The sequence below is a fragment of the Narcine bancroftii genome, chromosome 3 (genome assembly GCF_036971445.1).
Source record: "Narcine bancroftii isolate sNarBan1 chromosome 3, sNarBan1.hap1, whole genome shotgun sequence".
NCBI classification, from domain to species: Eukaryota; Metazoa; Chordata; class Chondrichthyes; order Torpediniformes; family Narcinidae; genus Narcine; species Narcine bancroftii.
Genome location: NC_091471.1, coordinates 245,326,312 through 245,343,020, shown reverse-complemented (window position 1 = coordinate 245,343,020; position 16,709 = coordinate 245,326,312). Strand labels below are relative to the sequence as shown.

At 45.4% G+C, this 16,709-nt stretch overlaps 1 protein-coding gene across 5 annotated transcripts in view; it reads left to right on the top strand.

Annotated features, from left to right (window-relative positions):
• The window catches only part of LOC138758442 (proto-oncogene vav-like), a 111,246-nt gene that overhangs the window by 60,004 nt on the left and 34,533 nt on the right, over positions 1-16,709 (top strand). For all 5 annotated transcript variants that reach the window (XM_069927356.1, XM_069927355.1, XM_069927354.1 and 2 more), the window contains 4 exons: positions 11,550-11,608; positions 13,258-13,323; positions 14,333-14,441; positions 16,340-16,432. In XM_069927356.1, the coding sequence (XP_069783457.1) occupies positions 11,550-11,608; positions 13,258-13,323; positions 14,333-14,441; positions 16,340-16,432 (327 nt within the window). The remainder of the gene's footprint in view (positions 1-11,549; positions 11,609-13,257; positions 13,324-14,332; positions 14,442-16,339; positions 16,433-16,709) is intronic.

Genomic DNA, 16,709 nt, shown 5'->3' with positions numbered 1-16,709 from the left:
AAGTTTAACATTACATATGTTGAAAGATGAGAAAACATGCAGATGTTGTTGAAAAATTTCACTAAATATTTAGTTTGGCCCACGACTTAGTCCAAGTTTTTAATTTTGGCCCTCTGTGAATTTGAGTTTGACACCCCTGTCTTAGAAGATCCCACTGTTGCCAGCACTGTAGTGCACTCATTACACTCTGCGTGAAAACTTATATCTTATATATTCCCCCCCCCTACCCTGCACTTACTCCCAATTACCTCAAAACCATGCCCCCTCATTCAGCCCCCTCATCTGGCTGTCCACATGATCGATGCCCCTTATCGTCTTACAGACCTCTATCAGGTCTCCTCTGTCACTCCGACGAGAAAAGACCAAGTTCACTCAACCTATCCTCATGCTCTTCAACCCGAGCTACAATGCTGGAACGTTTGAAATATTCCCAAAACAATTTTTATTTTTAAACAACAATCATTTATTGCTTCTAGGGGAGCAAGGATGTGGAGTGAAGTGGGGAGAGGAAATGCATTTTTGCTGTTTTTCAGGAGTTTGGGAGTGTTGGAGCAGGAAAACCTGTTGACTTAACGTAAATGTTCTGAATCAGGTTGATTTGTGGGGGGGGGGGATATTTTTTGACGATTTGTAGTATTTTCTGCAGTAAAATGTGTTTTGAAACATTAAGTTTTTGTTTCACAATCTGAGAAACCTTGAGACTACCGGCACTCTTAATTGGTTCTCTTTTATTGGCACACAGAGGAATGGACCCCAACACTTGCCTATATGCATGAGCACATGCACATACAGACACGCAATCACATTCATGCACACAAAAACACACATGCATGCACACACATTCATGTGTACACATACATACCCGTGTGCATACACAACATGTACACAGACACACACATGTACATACACGCATGCATATATATACACACATATGCATGCGCATGTGCACACAACACATACACGAGTGCACACATGGACATGCACGCACGTGCGCGCACACACACACACACATACACACACACACACACACACACACACACACACACACACACACACACACACACACACACACACACACACACACACACACACACCACACTCGTGCCCGCGCACCATGCCTGCCATCTCCAATGCACAGCACCATTACTTCATCAGCGGACTGAACTTCGTGATGGTTACACACAGTGCTGCCCGAGCAGCAGTTTCATTAAGCCCCTCCCCGTGTCTCTCTCTTTCCTTAACCCTCTGTTTCCTTTCCTCCACCTCCCCCCATCACTTCTCAGCTTTTCTCGCTTCTAATCCTCCCACAGATTAACTTGTTGGCCTGAACACCTCCTCCTCCATTTTCCTCCTTCTTCTCCTCTCCTCCCCCTTCCATTTTGTTCAGGGCTGCCTGCTTTTTTTTTTAGCTCATACCTTGACGAGGGGCTCAGGCCCAAAATGTTGGTTATCCTTTACTTCCTTTAAATGCTGGGTGACCTGCTGAGTTTCTCCAGCACTTTGGCAGATTGGATTGATTGCAGTGTCTGGAGACTTTACTGTTTAACTCTGGTGGCCCAGATTAGGGGCTGATCTCTGGTACTGTCTGCCTTGACCTTGCACATTCTCCCCATGATCAGTTCCCCACAACCACACAAGGATGAGTGGGTTGGCAGGTTAACTAGAGGATGCCATAGACGCTCTGTGGTTAACAAGAGATTACTTAAGGAGGTACGCAAGTGGAAAAACAGATGATTGAAAACCACTGGCATGAGGGGTACGCTGTTATCGGCGAAGGCAAACTCCCAAAGTTAGGAGTATATATGCCTCTTGCAGCGTGCGACTTTAAAGGTTAAGGATTGGGTACACATTCACCACTCCAGCAGTTAAGAAGGGGGAAACCCCAGAAAGCAACCTGTCAAGTCTTCAGCCACCACCCCGTGGTCTGGAAGGATTTTGTGTGTTCTCACCGTGACTGCGTGGGTTTCCACCAGGTGCTCCGGTTTCCTCCCGCTCTTCAAAACGCACGGGGTTTGCTGGTCAATTGGGTGTAATCAGGTGGCACGGGCTCATGGCCCGGAAGGGCTGGTTACTGTGCCAAACTGTTCTGCAACCAACACGTGGTCTGTGAAGAGTTTGCCCTTTCTCCTCGAGACCGAGTGGGTTTCTCCGGTTACCGCCTACTTTCCAAAAAAAAACCGGAAGGGCCCATTACCGAGCTGTGAATCAAAATTTAAAAAAAACTCTCTTTCCAAGCTTTTGAAGCTTCTGCAGTTGGAGAGACAGCAACTCCATCCCTTCTAATCTCCCTCTCAGTCTCACCACCTCTTGACGCATACAAGATCTCCAAACACTCACTGGATGACAGAACCATATCAATGGCAGTCACTAAAAAAATGACTCACCACGAGATGAGAGCGATTTGTCTTTTCTGGCAAAATGCGCAGGTATTGAAACAGGTGTCGGGCCACGTTTGATGTCACGCAAATCTCTGATGCCCCAAGGCCTACGGCAGGGGTGTCAAACTCAAATTCACGGAGGGCCAAAATTAAAAACTTGGACTAAGTCGAGGGCTGAACTAAATATTTATTGAAAATTTTCAACAACATCTGCATGTTTTCTCTTCTTTCGACATATGTAATGTTAAACTTTTTCTTATTAAAATAAATGTTTAATAATAGTTTTGGATAAACTCTTTCATTGTCTTTGTCATTGGCCCATTTCCTTTAGCGTTCTGAAACCGTGCACATGACGAGTCAATGAGGGATGATTAAAGCAGTGGTCTTCAAACTTTTTCTTTCCACCCACAGACCACCTTAAGCAATCCCTTACTAATCACAGAGCACCAATGGCACAGGGACGCGAGTGGAAAGAAAAAGGTTGAGAACTGTTGTATTGTGGTAACTCCACATCTGATTAGGTTAATTGTTAGGCAAGTGGTCAGAGAAGGACCCCCCCCACCCCAAGAAAGGCTTAAATCACAGGAACAAAATAAGCTTCCATCTCACTGCTCCCAATCTTACACACAGACCTGATGTGGAATGTGGGGTCGCAGCTCCACGTTCACCCGAGTTCAGGTGCTGTCTGTGTGGAGTTTGTACACTCTCCCCTTGTCTTGGACCAACAGGTCGGTCGCCTGACGAAGGCACCCGAACCCCCCGTTGAAACGCTGGCGTCCGGGGTGGTGGAGGAATTGGCTGAGAAGAGCGCGTTGCTCCCACCCCCCCTCTCATGGTTGGAGAGGGATTAAACTGCGATCTCACGGCGCCGGGCTCGTCTCCAACAAAAGGAGCGGGAGGCAGGGTCCGCCGCGTACGGAGCGAGGGGGAAGGCATCGCCAACGAGACGTTCGGTCCGGCGTTGCTGCTGAAGTGCAGACCCAGCGAGGATGGTCCTGTGTGTCCGGGAGCCGGGCGGGCTGAGTGCGGCGCTCCAATCCCCGGGATTCCGGACTCTGAGATCCCTCCACACCTCCGGCGTCTTCATTTTCATCTTCAGTGTGCATGCGCTATACTGGCGCGGCGACCAGCGGGCCAACTCTAATATATATTTAATATGATCTTGCGGGCCAAATATAATTATATCGACACTCCATTTGCCCCATATGTTTTTGAAGGGTGAGAGGAAACCGGAGCACCCAGGGAAAACCCACACAGACACGGAGAGAACGTACTGACAGCGCCAGAATCAAACCTGGGTCGCTGGCGCTGTACTTGCGTCACGGTTAGCACGACCCCCCCCCCCCCCCCAACTCACATCCACCGATGATCTTTCACCTGTTAGCTTGTACTCCTCCAACTTCACCTTCCTCTCTCCTCCCCCCCCCCCCATTTATTCCATTCAGGCATCTGCCTACTTTTTGCTCATACCTTGACGAAGTGCTAAGGCCTGAAACGTTGGTTCCCCTTTACTTCTTAAGGGCACTGCGTGACCTGCTGAGTTTCTCTCTCACTGTTGTGGATTGGATTCCTCTCAGCACCTGCAGATTTCACTATTGAACTTCAGTGGCCCAGGTTCAGTGCTGTCTGAACTACATCCTGTGATCAGTTGCCCACGACCTCATCAGGATGGCAGGTTAATCAGCTACTGTAAATTGCCCCAACTCAGAAAGTGCCACTGGAAGCCACTCTCCTGTCTCAGTTCCACAGAGACAATTTTGAGATCTTAAAGGGCATGGGGACAGTCTGTAATTGGCACAGCTCCAGCAATGAAGGCCAATGAAGGCCTGCTGCACCTGCAATCTAACCTTCTGCAATTCATGCACCAGTACTCCCCAACTCTTTCTGCACGACCACATGCTGCATTTGCTTGCCATTTAAGCAATAATCTGCAATTTATTCCGACCAAAGTAAATAACCTCACATTTACCAAGTGTTCTCCCATTGCCAGACCCTTACCCATTCACTAAACCTATCCATATCTCTCTGCAGACGCTCCATATCATCTGCACACTTTATTTCTCCACTTAATTTAGCATTATCAACAAAGATACACTACACCCAGTCCCCTCTTCCAGATCATTAATGTATATTGTGAATGAAATGCATTTGAATCTGGCATTGTCTGTAAGGAGTTTGCACGTTCTCCCTGTTTCCAGATGCTGCAGTTTCTTCCCACCCTCCAAAATAAAAAGTATGGGGCTTAAAGGTTAATTATAACAGGCTCATGGGGCGGAAGGGCCTGTTACCGAGCTGGGTTTAAAAAATTAACCCAAGAAAGAAAATCTGTCTGCATTGCATAGCAGGGCAGCTCCGATGGTCCGAAAAGCCTCCACATGCACCAATTTCACCCTGCTTCCCCATTTTAATTATGCAAGGTTCCCTGTAGACACGTGCTGTTGTCGCATGGAACTATGAGGCAACAGGCAGCGGCAGGGGAGAAGTGTCGGCCTGGCGTTTCCGAGACAGCCGTTGAATTGGAATGAAAACCTGTAATCTCTGGGGAACTTCACGAATGAAGGCAAGAACAGCGGAAAGCCAGCTTCCTCATTCCCAGCACACTATCTGAGATGCCAACACATGTCATTTTCATTTACTATTGCATACTCCTTACTGTACAACAGTTAAAAATAGTTTTGTGTTTGGCTAAAAAAAATGATTTGGGACATTCAAATATTAGGTAAATCACTGCTGTTTTATAGTGCCTTCCTGATTAAGCAATACTTCTGGATTAAAATTCTCACTCTTGTTTCAAATCCTTTTGTCATCATACCACGTCGCTGCAAGGGCCAAGAAAGCATGCTCATGCCTCTACTTTCTCATTAGACTGAGGAAATTCGGTATGTTCACCTGCATACCTTAACAGCCTCGACAGGTACACTATAGGAAGCATCCTGTTCGAGTGCATCATTGGGATGGGAACTGCTCCGCCCACGACCGCAGGAAACTGCAGAGCAGGGATTGGCCAAACATTTAGGACTGTGGGCCACATACAGAAAGATATAAGTTTTCAAACAGTTACCCTGCAAGAAAAACAATGATTTTAGACCAGAAAACGGTCGAGAGTTCGTTTTCTCATCAAAATAACAATAAGGCTCTAGTCAAGTCAAGTCAAGGCAAAGGGTCAGCCCAGTTGGTTAGCGCAACACTTTTTACTGAGAATTGTGGAGGAATGTTGGAGACAACCTTGTTCCTTTCTTGATTTTTTCTCATGTTCATCCTTTGCACCTGGCTTTTTGAATGAGAGTTTAACAGCTTTATTGTAATAATTTAAATTTCAGAGCAGCCGATACAGAAATGCCCACTGTAATATGTGAGCACCTCAAATAACTATTGTAATGCCAACCATCCGAGACTCTCCTATTCATGAAATAATATTTATTTATTTGTGTAGAAATATTTATCCTGCATCTGTATTGCTTGTCTGTATGTGTGTTACATCTGGTTATGTGTCTGCATGTTTTGCACCGAGGACCAGAAAATGCTTTTTCATCAGATGGCAATAATTTTTAAAAAATATGTAGACATACAGGAAGGTAACAGGCCATGTCGACCAATTTACATCCAATTAACCTACAACCCACCCCGCCCCCCCAGTATGTTTTGAATGGTGGGAGGAAACCGGAGCCCCCTGTGCAAACACAGGGAGAACGTACCAACTCCTTACACACAGTGTGGGATCTGAACCCTGCTCCCGATCACTGTCGCTGTAAATGCGTTGTGCTATCTGTTATGCTCACCGAGCCGCCCTGTAGAAGAAATTAACAGGTTCCTTGCAAGACAAACACTCACACTTTCCCTTGACTTCTGTGAAAAAGTATCATTTTCCCATCGTGCCTGAAATTTTTGGCATTGCTATTTTTTTATTTTTTCTGTCCTGTCTAGTTTAATCAACTAAAGTAAACATTTTTTTTAACTGAGGTAAACTTTTTTTTAACTGAGATTAACATTTTTAATGGATGATTAACATTTCAATGGTTGGTCCAGTAGTTGTTCAAAATGGCAGCGACATCTAGTGTTGAAACTAAGAAAATACAGTGCAATTTATTGTCAGACACTACAGTCTAATGGGCCATATTCCATTTTATTTTTAAAATTCACCCTGAGCCACTTAAAAATGGGCAACTGGACGCAGTTGGCCCGGGACCGTAGTTTGGCCATCCCTGCTGCAAAAGGTTGAGAGCATATCTCAGGCCATCTCGCACATCCTCACCCTCCCCTTTTCACTGTCTCCCACCTGTAACTCCCACTTCCTTGGAATTGGATCAGTATATTAAAAGACCCATCCTTGAGAAGGAGAAACAGAGGAGATGACCCTACAGTAGGGTGGCCATGGCTGTGGGCCAGTGAGGGGCCTTGCGGCTGAAGAACACATAGGCCTGTTGGTGGCTCAAGGTGAGGAACCCACTCAGGCTGTGGGCTGCTGACAACTGTGCTCCAGGGAATCGTAGCAGGCAGCAGACTGCTGGAAGCTGGCTGAAGGCTTACTGGGTATTGGAACCAGGATGCAGGAGGGCGCTGAAAGTTTCCTGATGGGATCTTGAGCTTGGGTGGCCGATGACTTGGGCTGCGGGAGCCCTGGAGCTGAATCCATGGACACTCGGTGACTCTAGGGGGTCTCTTTCTTCTCCTCTGTCTGTAAGGAGGGCCGGGCAATTTCTGTTGATGGCAAAGGAAATTTTGTGGTATATTGCATTTTCCATTTTATTACATGACAATGAAAGAATGTTAAATGAAAGAACTGATCTGCTTCAAGGTAACCTCTCTCACTGCACAGTTGGAACAGGTGAAAACAAACGTGAACTTGAACTGTCCAATCTATGTCATCTCCTCTAGCCCTATAATCATCTGAGATATCTGTTCTGATTCTGGGCCTTGAAGTTACTCATTCAATCAGCAGGCAAGGGTCTAAAACCTTGGAAGTCATTGAACTGCAAGGTCCTGCCTTCTGCTCATTCGGAGAGAGCCACATTGTCAGATTAGTGGTTCAGATTTTGACCTTCAGTAGAAAACTGCCTCAGGCCAATCCCATGGTCCAGGCAATCAGGTGAGCAACTTCCAATGGGGTTACCAGTCTTGGTTCAGCAGATGTCCGGATGGTTCATCACATGATCTCTTACTCAATTGGTTCATCTAAGTCTTTCACTAATTGATAAACCGATCCTTTGCAAAACAAAATAGATAACACGTATTGAAACTGTTAAGCTCAAAAGTGAATTCAGATTTGGCTTCTTCACTGCTCTCTCACATACTCCCAAGATCCTTCACAGCCTCCAAATGGGGAGGGAAAAGAACCAATAGGCACTTCTGTTTCATTTTGACTGGGAGCAGTGACCCAAGTCATGCTTCTTTTGGCCAAACAGCAGTGGCATCATAGTTGTTTGTTGGAGTAATGGCAATGATTTCCTCTGACCTTCTGGTAATCTCTTGTCCTGGGTGGGGGGGGGGGGGGGATGTCCAGAGTAATGCCTGTTTCTGGGGCCTGCTGGTTATTGCCCAATGGAGATGACCCTGGGAGGTTAGTGTTTGTTGTGACAATCTGACACTTTTTCTTTCTGACACCCAAACAATTGTGCCAATAAGAACCAGGACCAGGAGTAGACCATCTGGCCTATCAAGTCTGCCCCACCATTAAATAAGGTCATAGTTACTCTGGTTGTGAACATTGCTCCACATACCAGCCTTTTCCCAATGGCCCTTAATTCCTCGCGATGCAAGAATCTATCTAACTCTGGCTCAAATATATTTAATGACGCATCCTCTACTGCTTCCTTGGGCAGAGAATTTCCACAGACTCTACTATTTGGAAGAAGAGGTTCCTCCTCACCTCTGTCTTAAATCCACTCCCCTGAACCTTGAAGCTACGTCCTCTTGTTCTGGTCTCACTAACCAGCAGAAACGTTCAAGTCAATCTATTGTCACCTGATTGCACAAGTACAACCCAATTTAATTTAATCACTTGATTTTCTTTCTTTTGTATTTTTCTGTATTGCAGTCAGTTTGTTTACATTCATTATCTGTTTACAGTTCTTTGTTTACATGTTTACACTGTGTAGATTTTTTTGCACTACCTATTAGTGGCAATTCTGCCTCGCCTGCAGGAAAAAGGAATCTCAGGGTTGCATGTGATGTCATGTAAGTACTCTGTAATCTGAAATCTTATGAAACAGTGTTCTCTGGTCCTCGGTGGAAAACACATGGACACACAGCCAGGCATAAAGCACATACAGGCAAACAATACATATGCAGGACAAATATTCATATATACAAATAAGTAAATATTGTTTTGTGAATATTATGTCTCAGATGGTGTGTGAGCGGTTCCTTTGGTTGTTCAGCATTCTCACTGCCCATGGGAAGAAGCTGTTCTTCAGCCTGGTGGAGTTGGCTCTTGTACTCCTGTATCCCTTTCCTCTATCTCAGCTGTCCCTTTTATAATTTTATACATTTCTAGAAAATGCCCTCACATGCTCTGAATTCCAATGGGTTTCGGCCCATAGGCCAACCCCCTCATCTCTGGAATCAACCTGGTGAACCTCCTCTGCACTGCCTCCAAAGCTAATACATCTTTTCTCTGGTAAGGAGATCAGAACTACGTGCAGTAATCCAGCCTCACTAGAGTTACAGATAAACTTACTTGCTCTTAACTTCAGACCCTCCAGCAATAAGGCATAGGAGCTGAAATAGGTTATTCAGCCCATTGGGTCTGCCCCACTATTTAATCATGATCCATTCCCACCCCCCACCAATTGCTTGGCCTTCTCCCCATAACCTTTGATTCCCTGGCATCTCAAGAACCTATCAATGACCTGGCCTCCACAACTGCCTGTCACAACAGATTTACCACCCTCTGGCTGAAGAAATTGCTCCATATCTATGTTCTAAGAGGATGTCCTTCAACTTAAGTGCTCTCTTGTCCTAGACTTTCCCACCGTGGGAAACAACCTTTCTACGGGAACTCTGTCCGGCCCTTTCAACATTCAAAATGTTTCAATGAAATTCCCCCCCAACCCCCCATTCTCCTAAATTCCAACAAGATCAAGAGCTGTCAAATGCTCCTTGTGTGAGGATTCTTTTATTCCAGAATCATCCTTGAGAACATCCTCTGACATCATCGCGTCCTTTTTTAAACAAGGAGCCCAAAACAGCTTGCAATAATCCAAGTGAGGTCTTGCCAGTGTCTTATAAAGCCACTGAAAGATAATGTTCCATTTACCTTCCTGGACTAGGCTTTGGCGGGGGTGGGGTTGCAGCAGCACTGGAGACAAATCTACGGACATTCGGTGCCTCGGGCGGGGAGGGGGGGGGGATGGGGGGTGGAGCTATCTTTTGCTTCTCTCTCTCTGACTGTAAGAGGCACTTGGGCAATTCCTGCCGGTGGCGAATATATCTGTCTTCCAGCAGGCAAAAAGAAATTTCATGCAATAGGACATTTTTATTACTATGACGATTTAACCTGCAAACCAACCTTTTACAACTCAGACACAAGCACTCCCAAGTCCTTCTGCACAGTAGTATGCTGCAATCTTTTCCAATTTATGTACCAATCTGATCTCTATTTTCCATTCCAAAGTGGATGACCTCATATTAACCACATGGTAATTCATCTGCCAGACCCTTGTTCATTTATGTAATCAGTGCTCTCTCTGTAGTTGCAGGAGAACCTCCCTGCTCTTAAATTCAGAATGACAAAATACAGCTTCTCCATCTTTACCTATGACCGAAAAAAAGTATAAATTTAAAAAACTATATGTAAATATAAAAATTAAGTTTGGTTGTACGTCCACCAGTGCTAACGGCTGCTTGTGTATGCTAGTGACCATCAGACGATATCCCGGCATTGTGTACATCACAGCATCTCGCTTTCAGTTGCCATTCAGTTATTGAAGTAACTCCTAATGAATTTTCATGCTGGATTAAACCATTATTGGATTAAACCCCCAAAGAAGGCCTTACAGGCCATACCTTAACAGCGCCAGCGATCGGGACCAGGATTTGCATCCCACTCTGTCTGCAAGGTGTTTGTGCATTCTCCCTGTGTCTGCATGGGTTTTCCCCGGGGCTACCACTTGAAACGTGCTGGGGATGTTGGTTAATCAGGTGTAAGTTGGGTGGCATGGACTCGTGGGGCCGAAATGGCCTGTTACTGTGTTGAATGTCTTTAAAAAAAAACATTGTGTTTTTACTCCCAACTCAAAACACTCATTATTTTCCTCTTGCCTTCAATTTTACCAATTTCAACGACTTATTGGTACAGAAATTTTCTCAAAGTGTATGCGCCTCTCCTCAACCTCTCTGTTCCAAACCCAGCCAACCCAATCTTTCTTCTTGGCTACAATTTTCCCATCTTCATCCTTGTGCTTCTCAGTCATTGACTAGACACCTTATCCACGCTCATGTCATCTTCATCAATGTGTTCCCACCTCCCACCCCAACCTCCATGACTAGGAGAGCAGTGTCTCCTACAATCGCCTCATGGTATGTGCTTGCTTGTCAGAATCACAGTTCGCATGTCAGATTTCAGATATATTGTCCGAGTACATACATGACATCACCTACAACCCTGAGATTCCTTTTTCCTGCAGGTGTGGCAGAATTACCACTAATTGGTAGTGCAAAAAAATAAACTGTACAAAACGTAAAACATGTAAACAAACAAAGAACTGAAAACAAATAATGAATGTAAACAAACTGACTGTGCAATACAGAGAGAACAAAAAGAAAATCAATAAAGTGCACAAGTCAGAGTCCTTAGATGAGTCCCTGATTGGGTTTGTGGTTGAGGAGTCTGATGGTGGAGGGGGAGCAGTTGTTCCTGAACCTGAGGGGGGGGGGGGTGCGCGTCCTGTGGCACCTGGACCTCTTTCCTGATGGCAGCAGCAAGAACAGAGCATGTGCTGGGTGGTGGGGGTCTTTGATGATCGCTGCTGCTCTCTGTAGATGTACTCAACAGTAGGGAGGGTTTTGCCTGTGATGTCCTGGGTTGCGTCCATTACCTTTTGGTGGGCTTTATGCTCAGGGCTGCATCATGATCTGGTATGTTTCCGTGACCGTGATGCAGCTGGTCAGCACGCTTGCACACCAGATCCTCTGTGCAGTTCAAACCCATTAATTCTTCTTGTTCTCTTTCAGGTTATTGATACGTTATCCTTTTTATCCTACACTCCAGTCGCACAAAGTAAAGGGATTTGGTGAGTAAAACTCTTCCTAATCTTAATGTAATTTTTTGGTCTAGGTTGCGGACAATAAATGTCTATTGAATGGTAGATTTATCATACAAGGAGGAGAGATTAAGCTCCATAGATTAGAAAAATAGGGTCCAAATCAATTCAGCCCCATGTTTAAACAAGGTGAGAAATCACAAGACCTAGTAGGCCTGACTTTAATTTAGAGGCATAGCATGGTAACAGGCCCTGCTGGTCCACGATCCCATGCCACCCACGTGCTCAATTAGCCTTTGAACCCCATATGTCTCAAGAACATGGGTGGAAACCAGAGCGCCCACAGCGATCAGGAGCAGGGTTCAAATCCCGCTCTGTCTATAAGGAGTTTGTTCGTTCTCCCTGTGTCTGTGTAGGTTTTCCTCGATAGGTTCCAATTTCCTCCTACTGTTCGAAATGTACAGAAGGTGCAGGTTAATTGGGTGTAAATTGGGCGGCACGGACCCGTGGGCTAAAATGGCCTGTTACTGTGCTGTATGTCTAAATTTTTAAAAATTAAAACACTTCAGGAAGTATACATATAGAAAACATGATAATTAGATTGTGGATGGAACCCATCCCTTTGTACGAAGCAGGATGATGATGTTTCGTTGATCAGTTTTAGTCATACCGGTAGTGTGATTCATATTGGCTTGGCTGTATATTAATTGTTTATCGTAACTCTGTATTTTGTTTAGAGAGATGTAACTGTGGTAAACCATTGTTATGTATAATTGTCTGGTCAGGCACACCTATTGGCCAATTGCACCTGTGGCCCCTCCCGACAGGCTCCTGTATAAAGGTGACTGTTCCATAGACCCCCTGCAGCTCAGTGCAGGACAGCCAAACAGTAGGGATGTGTTTGTGAATAAAAGCCTATTGGTTTCTCTGCAATAGTCTTTTGAGTAATTGATGGTGCATCAGTAACCAAATCAGAATAAAGTTGATGAACATGTGAGACAATTACAGGGAATCAGTGGGAGATTACATTAATAGGGTAGTTCTGAAAGCTAGCATTGATGCAATGGGCCAAATGACCTTATATGGTATCAGAACTCTGACTCTACCCAGTGGTTCTCAACCCCTTTTTCTTTCCACTCACATAATCACCTTAAGTAATCCCTATGCCATCGGTGCTCTGTGATTAGCAAGGGATTGCTTAAAGTGGGATGTGAGTGGAAAGGAAAGGTTGAGAATCACTACTCCAGACCCAACTGTTACTGAAATATTTTGCTTGAGAAAAATTGTCATTGGTCTATTTCCTTTGGAGTTCTGAAACCGTGCACATAGTGAGTCAAAACAGTGGTTTTCAACCTTTTTCTTTCCACTCACATCCCACCTTAAGCAATCCCTTACTAATTGCAGAGCACCGATGGCATAGGGAATACTTAAAATGGGATGTGAGTGGAAAGAAAAAGGTTGAGAACCACTGCTCTAGACATTGGGGACCGTGGCAATACTCTGACTCAAACCAGTGGAACCTCTTATGGTCCATCTGGGGGTGGGGGGGGAATCCTTGATTTAGTAAGTGGAGCAGTTCACCTCTGTCGGAGACCAGATGCCTCATTGACTTTGGTTTGGAGAAGGAGGGTTATGGTGTCATACTCCTCAGGGAGGTTAACAAAATTAATCTTTTCCAGCGCCTTCCCGAATGAAGACAGCTTAGCCGATGATGACATCTACAGTGGGCTCTCCGACGTCATTGAGTAAGTCGCAGTATTGCTCCAAGCCTCTACATTCTCCTGTGTTCTTTGCCGGACTCCTGACCATCTGCTCATTCCAGTTCAAGAGTTGCCTTCATTTTATGAATTCTGCTCTGTTTTTTTTTAAACCCCTCTCGGCAACTTCTGCATTCGTCTCAAGCCCTACAATACTTTCTTTCTCTGTGGGATTGACAGCTCACACAAAGGCACGATTAGCATAGTACAGTGGTTCTCAACCTTGTTATTTCCACTCACATACCACCTTAAGTCATCCCTTACTAACCGCAGATCCCCTCAGCTGTAGGTGTTCTGTGGTTAGTAAGGGATTACTGAAGGTGGCATGTGAATGGGATAAAAGGGTTGAGAATCACTTGTGTAGCGGTCAGCACAATGCTACTACCGTGTCAGAGATCCCAGTTCGAATCCCACACCATCTATAAAGAATTTGTGTGTTTTTCCCCGTGACTTGCATGGGTTTTCCTCCCCCTGTATAGTGGGAGGAAACTGGAGCCCCCAGAGAAAACCCACGCAGACACGGGGGAGAGCGAACCAACTCCTAATGGTCATTGCCGGATTCAAACCCTGTCCAGTCCCAATCACTGGCACTAGACTAACCACTACACCAACCGTGCCACCCCTAAGGGTTGTGGGTTAATTGGCCTATTTGGGTGGCACAGTTTCATGGGCCATTTAATTAAAAATTCAATTAGAACCTTACCTTTTCGAGACCATCGCACTAATTAAACTGTATGTTTCCCTATGACATTATAATCTGCACTTTTGCCTCATTTTGCTTGTCTTGTGCCAAAGAATGGTTTCACTTGACTGGATAGCATGCAAAACAAAGGTTGCTTCTGTATCTTGATGCATATGACAATCCTGTTCAATTCAATTGGTGAATGCCCCATCCATCAATAGATCTGTCCACCCTCTGCACTCTAACGGGGCTCTGTCAATGGCTTCCCTGCGCTTGTGATTCTCTGAATACAGTCCATTCTTTCTCCATCCACAGTGATACAGGAGAGGAGGACGATGACCTTTATGACTGTGTGGAGGATGAAGATGACGAAGGAGGTGAAATCTATGAAGACCTGATGAGGACCGAGGTGACAATAGCACCGGTACATCCCATTCTCTTTTCCACAATGCATGCAAAACACTCCTCCTACGTTCTTATGAGAGATGATTGTGCGGGAGAATCAAGCGAGAGTGATGGCAGTGGCGTCAGGCAAGAGAACATCACATGTGGTTGACCTAAAGTCAGCAATTTGCTCTTCCAAGAGGAAGGAAGTGGATGGCAATTGGAAACAAAATCATTCGGTGCTCCTTGTAGCCGTGTGCTAGTTCTCACTCAATCGAGAGATTGGATAGGCTGGATAACTTTTTCCAAAAGTGGACTGACCTAACATACAAAATGGAAGGATTGTTAGGGAAATAGTGGAATGATTTCAGCAGATCTAAGGGTGATTTTTTTTTTACCAGACAAAGAATGATTTGGAATCTGGGAATGTACTGCCTGAGGCAGGTATTCTCCCAACATTAAAGAAATATCTTGACACTAGCCTCTTTTAAACTGCATGTGGTGCAGCAAACACAGAAAGACTGTACACCAGACTTGAAGAGTTGTACACCAGTTTCAGTCTTGATGGTTCCAAGTGTGACTGGCCCGGGAGGGGCTGGCTCAAGGTCTATATGCCAGGTCGGTTGATTGACAGCTGGACAGGTGGAGTCAGCCTCCCAGGCGGTCTTCCTCCAAGTACAAAGGTCGCCCCCTGCAGTCGGCTGGTGGTTGTGTCACCACACTGTAGCATCTGGGTGGCCCTCCTTGGACCCAGGTGCGATTACTGGGGCAAAGGTGCTGGAAGCACCTTTGAAATTGCAGGGGGACCTACCCATTAAATCGCCAACCCGGCAATTTAAGGGGGGGGCCCTGCCCCCGCAAAGACGTGTTACATACTCACTGGAAGTAATGTCGGATGTTCGGATGCTGACTGCCCAGTGATATACACACACGCAAGTGCTGACGTCATCAGAATAAGCGGGTCGGCCATTTTCATTTTCAAATCACCTGTGGGCGCGACTTAGATGAGTTTAACTGGGTTCCCTGATTGTGATGCATACAGTCAGCACACCTTCTACCACACCTCTGTAATTTGCCAGGATTTCTGATGACATACCAAAACTCTGCAAATGTCCCTATTGTACCAGCCTCCATCACCACCCCTGCCAATGCATTCCAGGCACTCACCACCCTCTGGATCCCCATTACCACTCACCTTACACGCATGTCCTCTGGTATTTGATATTGCTGCCCCAGGGAAAGGTTGTCGCCTGCCCACTCTACATAGGACCTTCATAATCTTATTGTCATCTCCCTGCAACTGACAGAGTTTTCACTGATCAATTAAATTATGGATGTCCCTCCCAGATTATCTTTGACATGCAGAATCAGAATTTATTGTCATGAACATGTCACGAAATTTGTTTCGTGGCAGTCACAGTGCAAACATTGCCCTAAATTACATCTCAAAAGAAATAAATGGTGCAGGAAAATAGGAGAAAATTAGGTTGTGTCTGCAGTTCATTGTCCATTCAGGAATCTGATGGCAGAGGGGATGACGCTGTCCTTGTGCCGCTGGGTGCTCGCCTTCAGGCTCCTGTACGTCCTTCCCCAATTATGGTGGTGGAGGTGTTTGAGAATAGAGGCTGCTTTCTTAAGACACCGCCTCTTGTAGATGCCGTTGGAGGAGAGAAAACTGATGTCTGTGATGTCGCTGTCCTGTCCTGTTCATTGGCGCCTCCGTACCAAACAGTCATGCAACTGGACAGAATGCTCTCCACAGTACACCTTTAGAAATGTCCGAGTCTTTAGTGACATACCAAATCTCTTCAAACTGTTTATAATTCCCACGTGAGTCTGTTCATTTGCAGAAGCAGGTTTTGTGATCAGGAAGTAGTGTTGCAGAAAGACGGTTCAATTCACTGCAACCTTTAATTGAAACCTGTATTTTGACCCCAGAGGTTGACGGAATTTGACAAGCGGATCTGCTGTCTTCAGGAGATCAAGCAGACGGAGGAGAAATACACAGAAACGTTAGAATCCATTCATCAGGTATGATCAGGACTGGTGCCTCAAGCAAATGACAAAGTTGAGCCAGCCTTTCTCAGCACTGGCGTTGAGCTGAGTTACAGGGCCTAGGTACAGAGGTATGTGACCAAATCCCAGAGATGGAAAAGGTAAATCTGAGTCGTTAATGCTAAAAGGAAACAGAAACTGGTGTCAAAAACGCTAGCCACCAGGCTTCATCTGATCCGTTAAGGCCTTTGGGAAGGAAATCTGCTTGCTGTACCCAACCTAAGATGGAAAATGATAGATTCAACATTGTGTC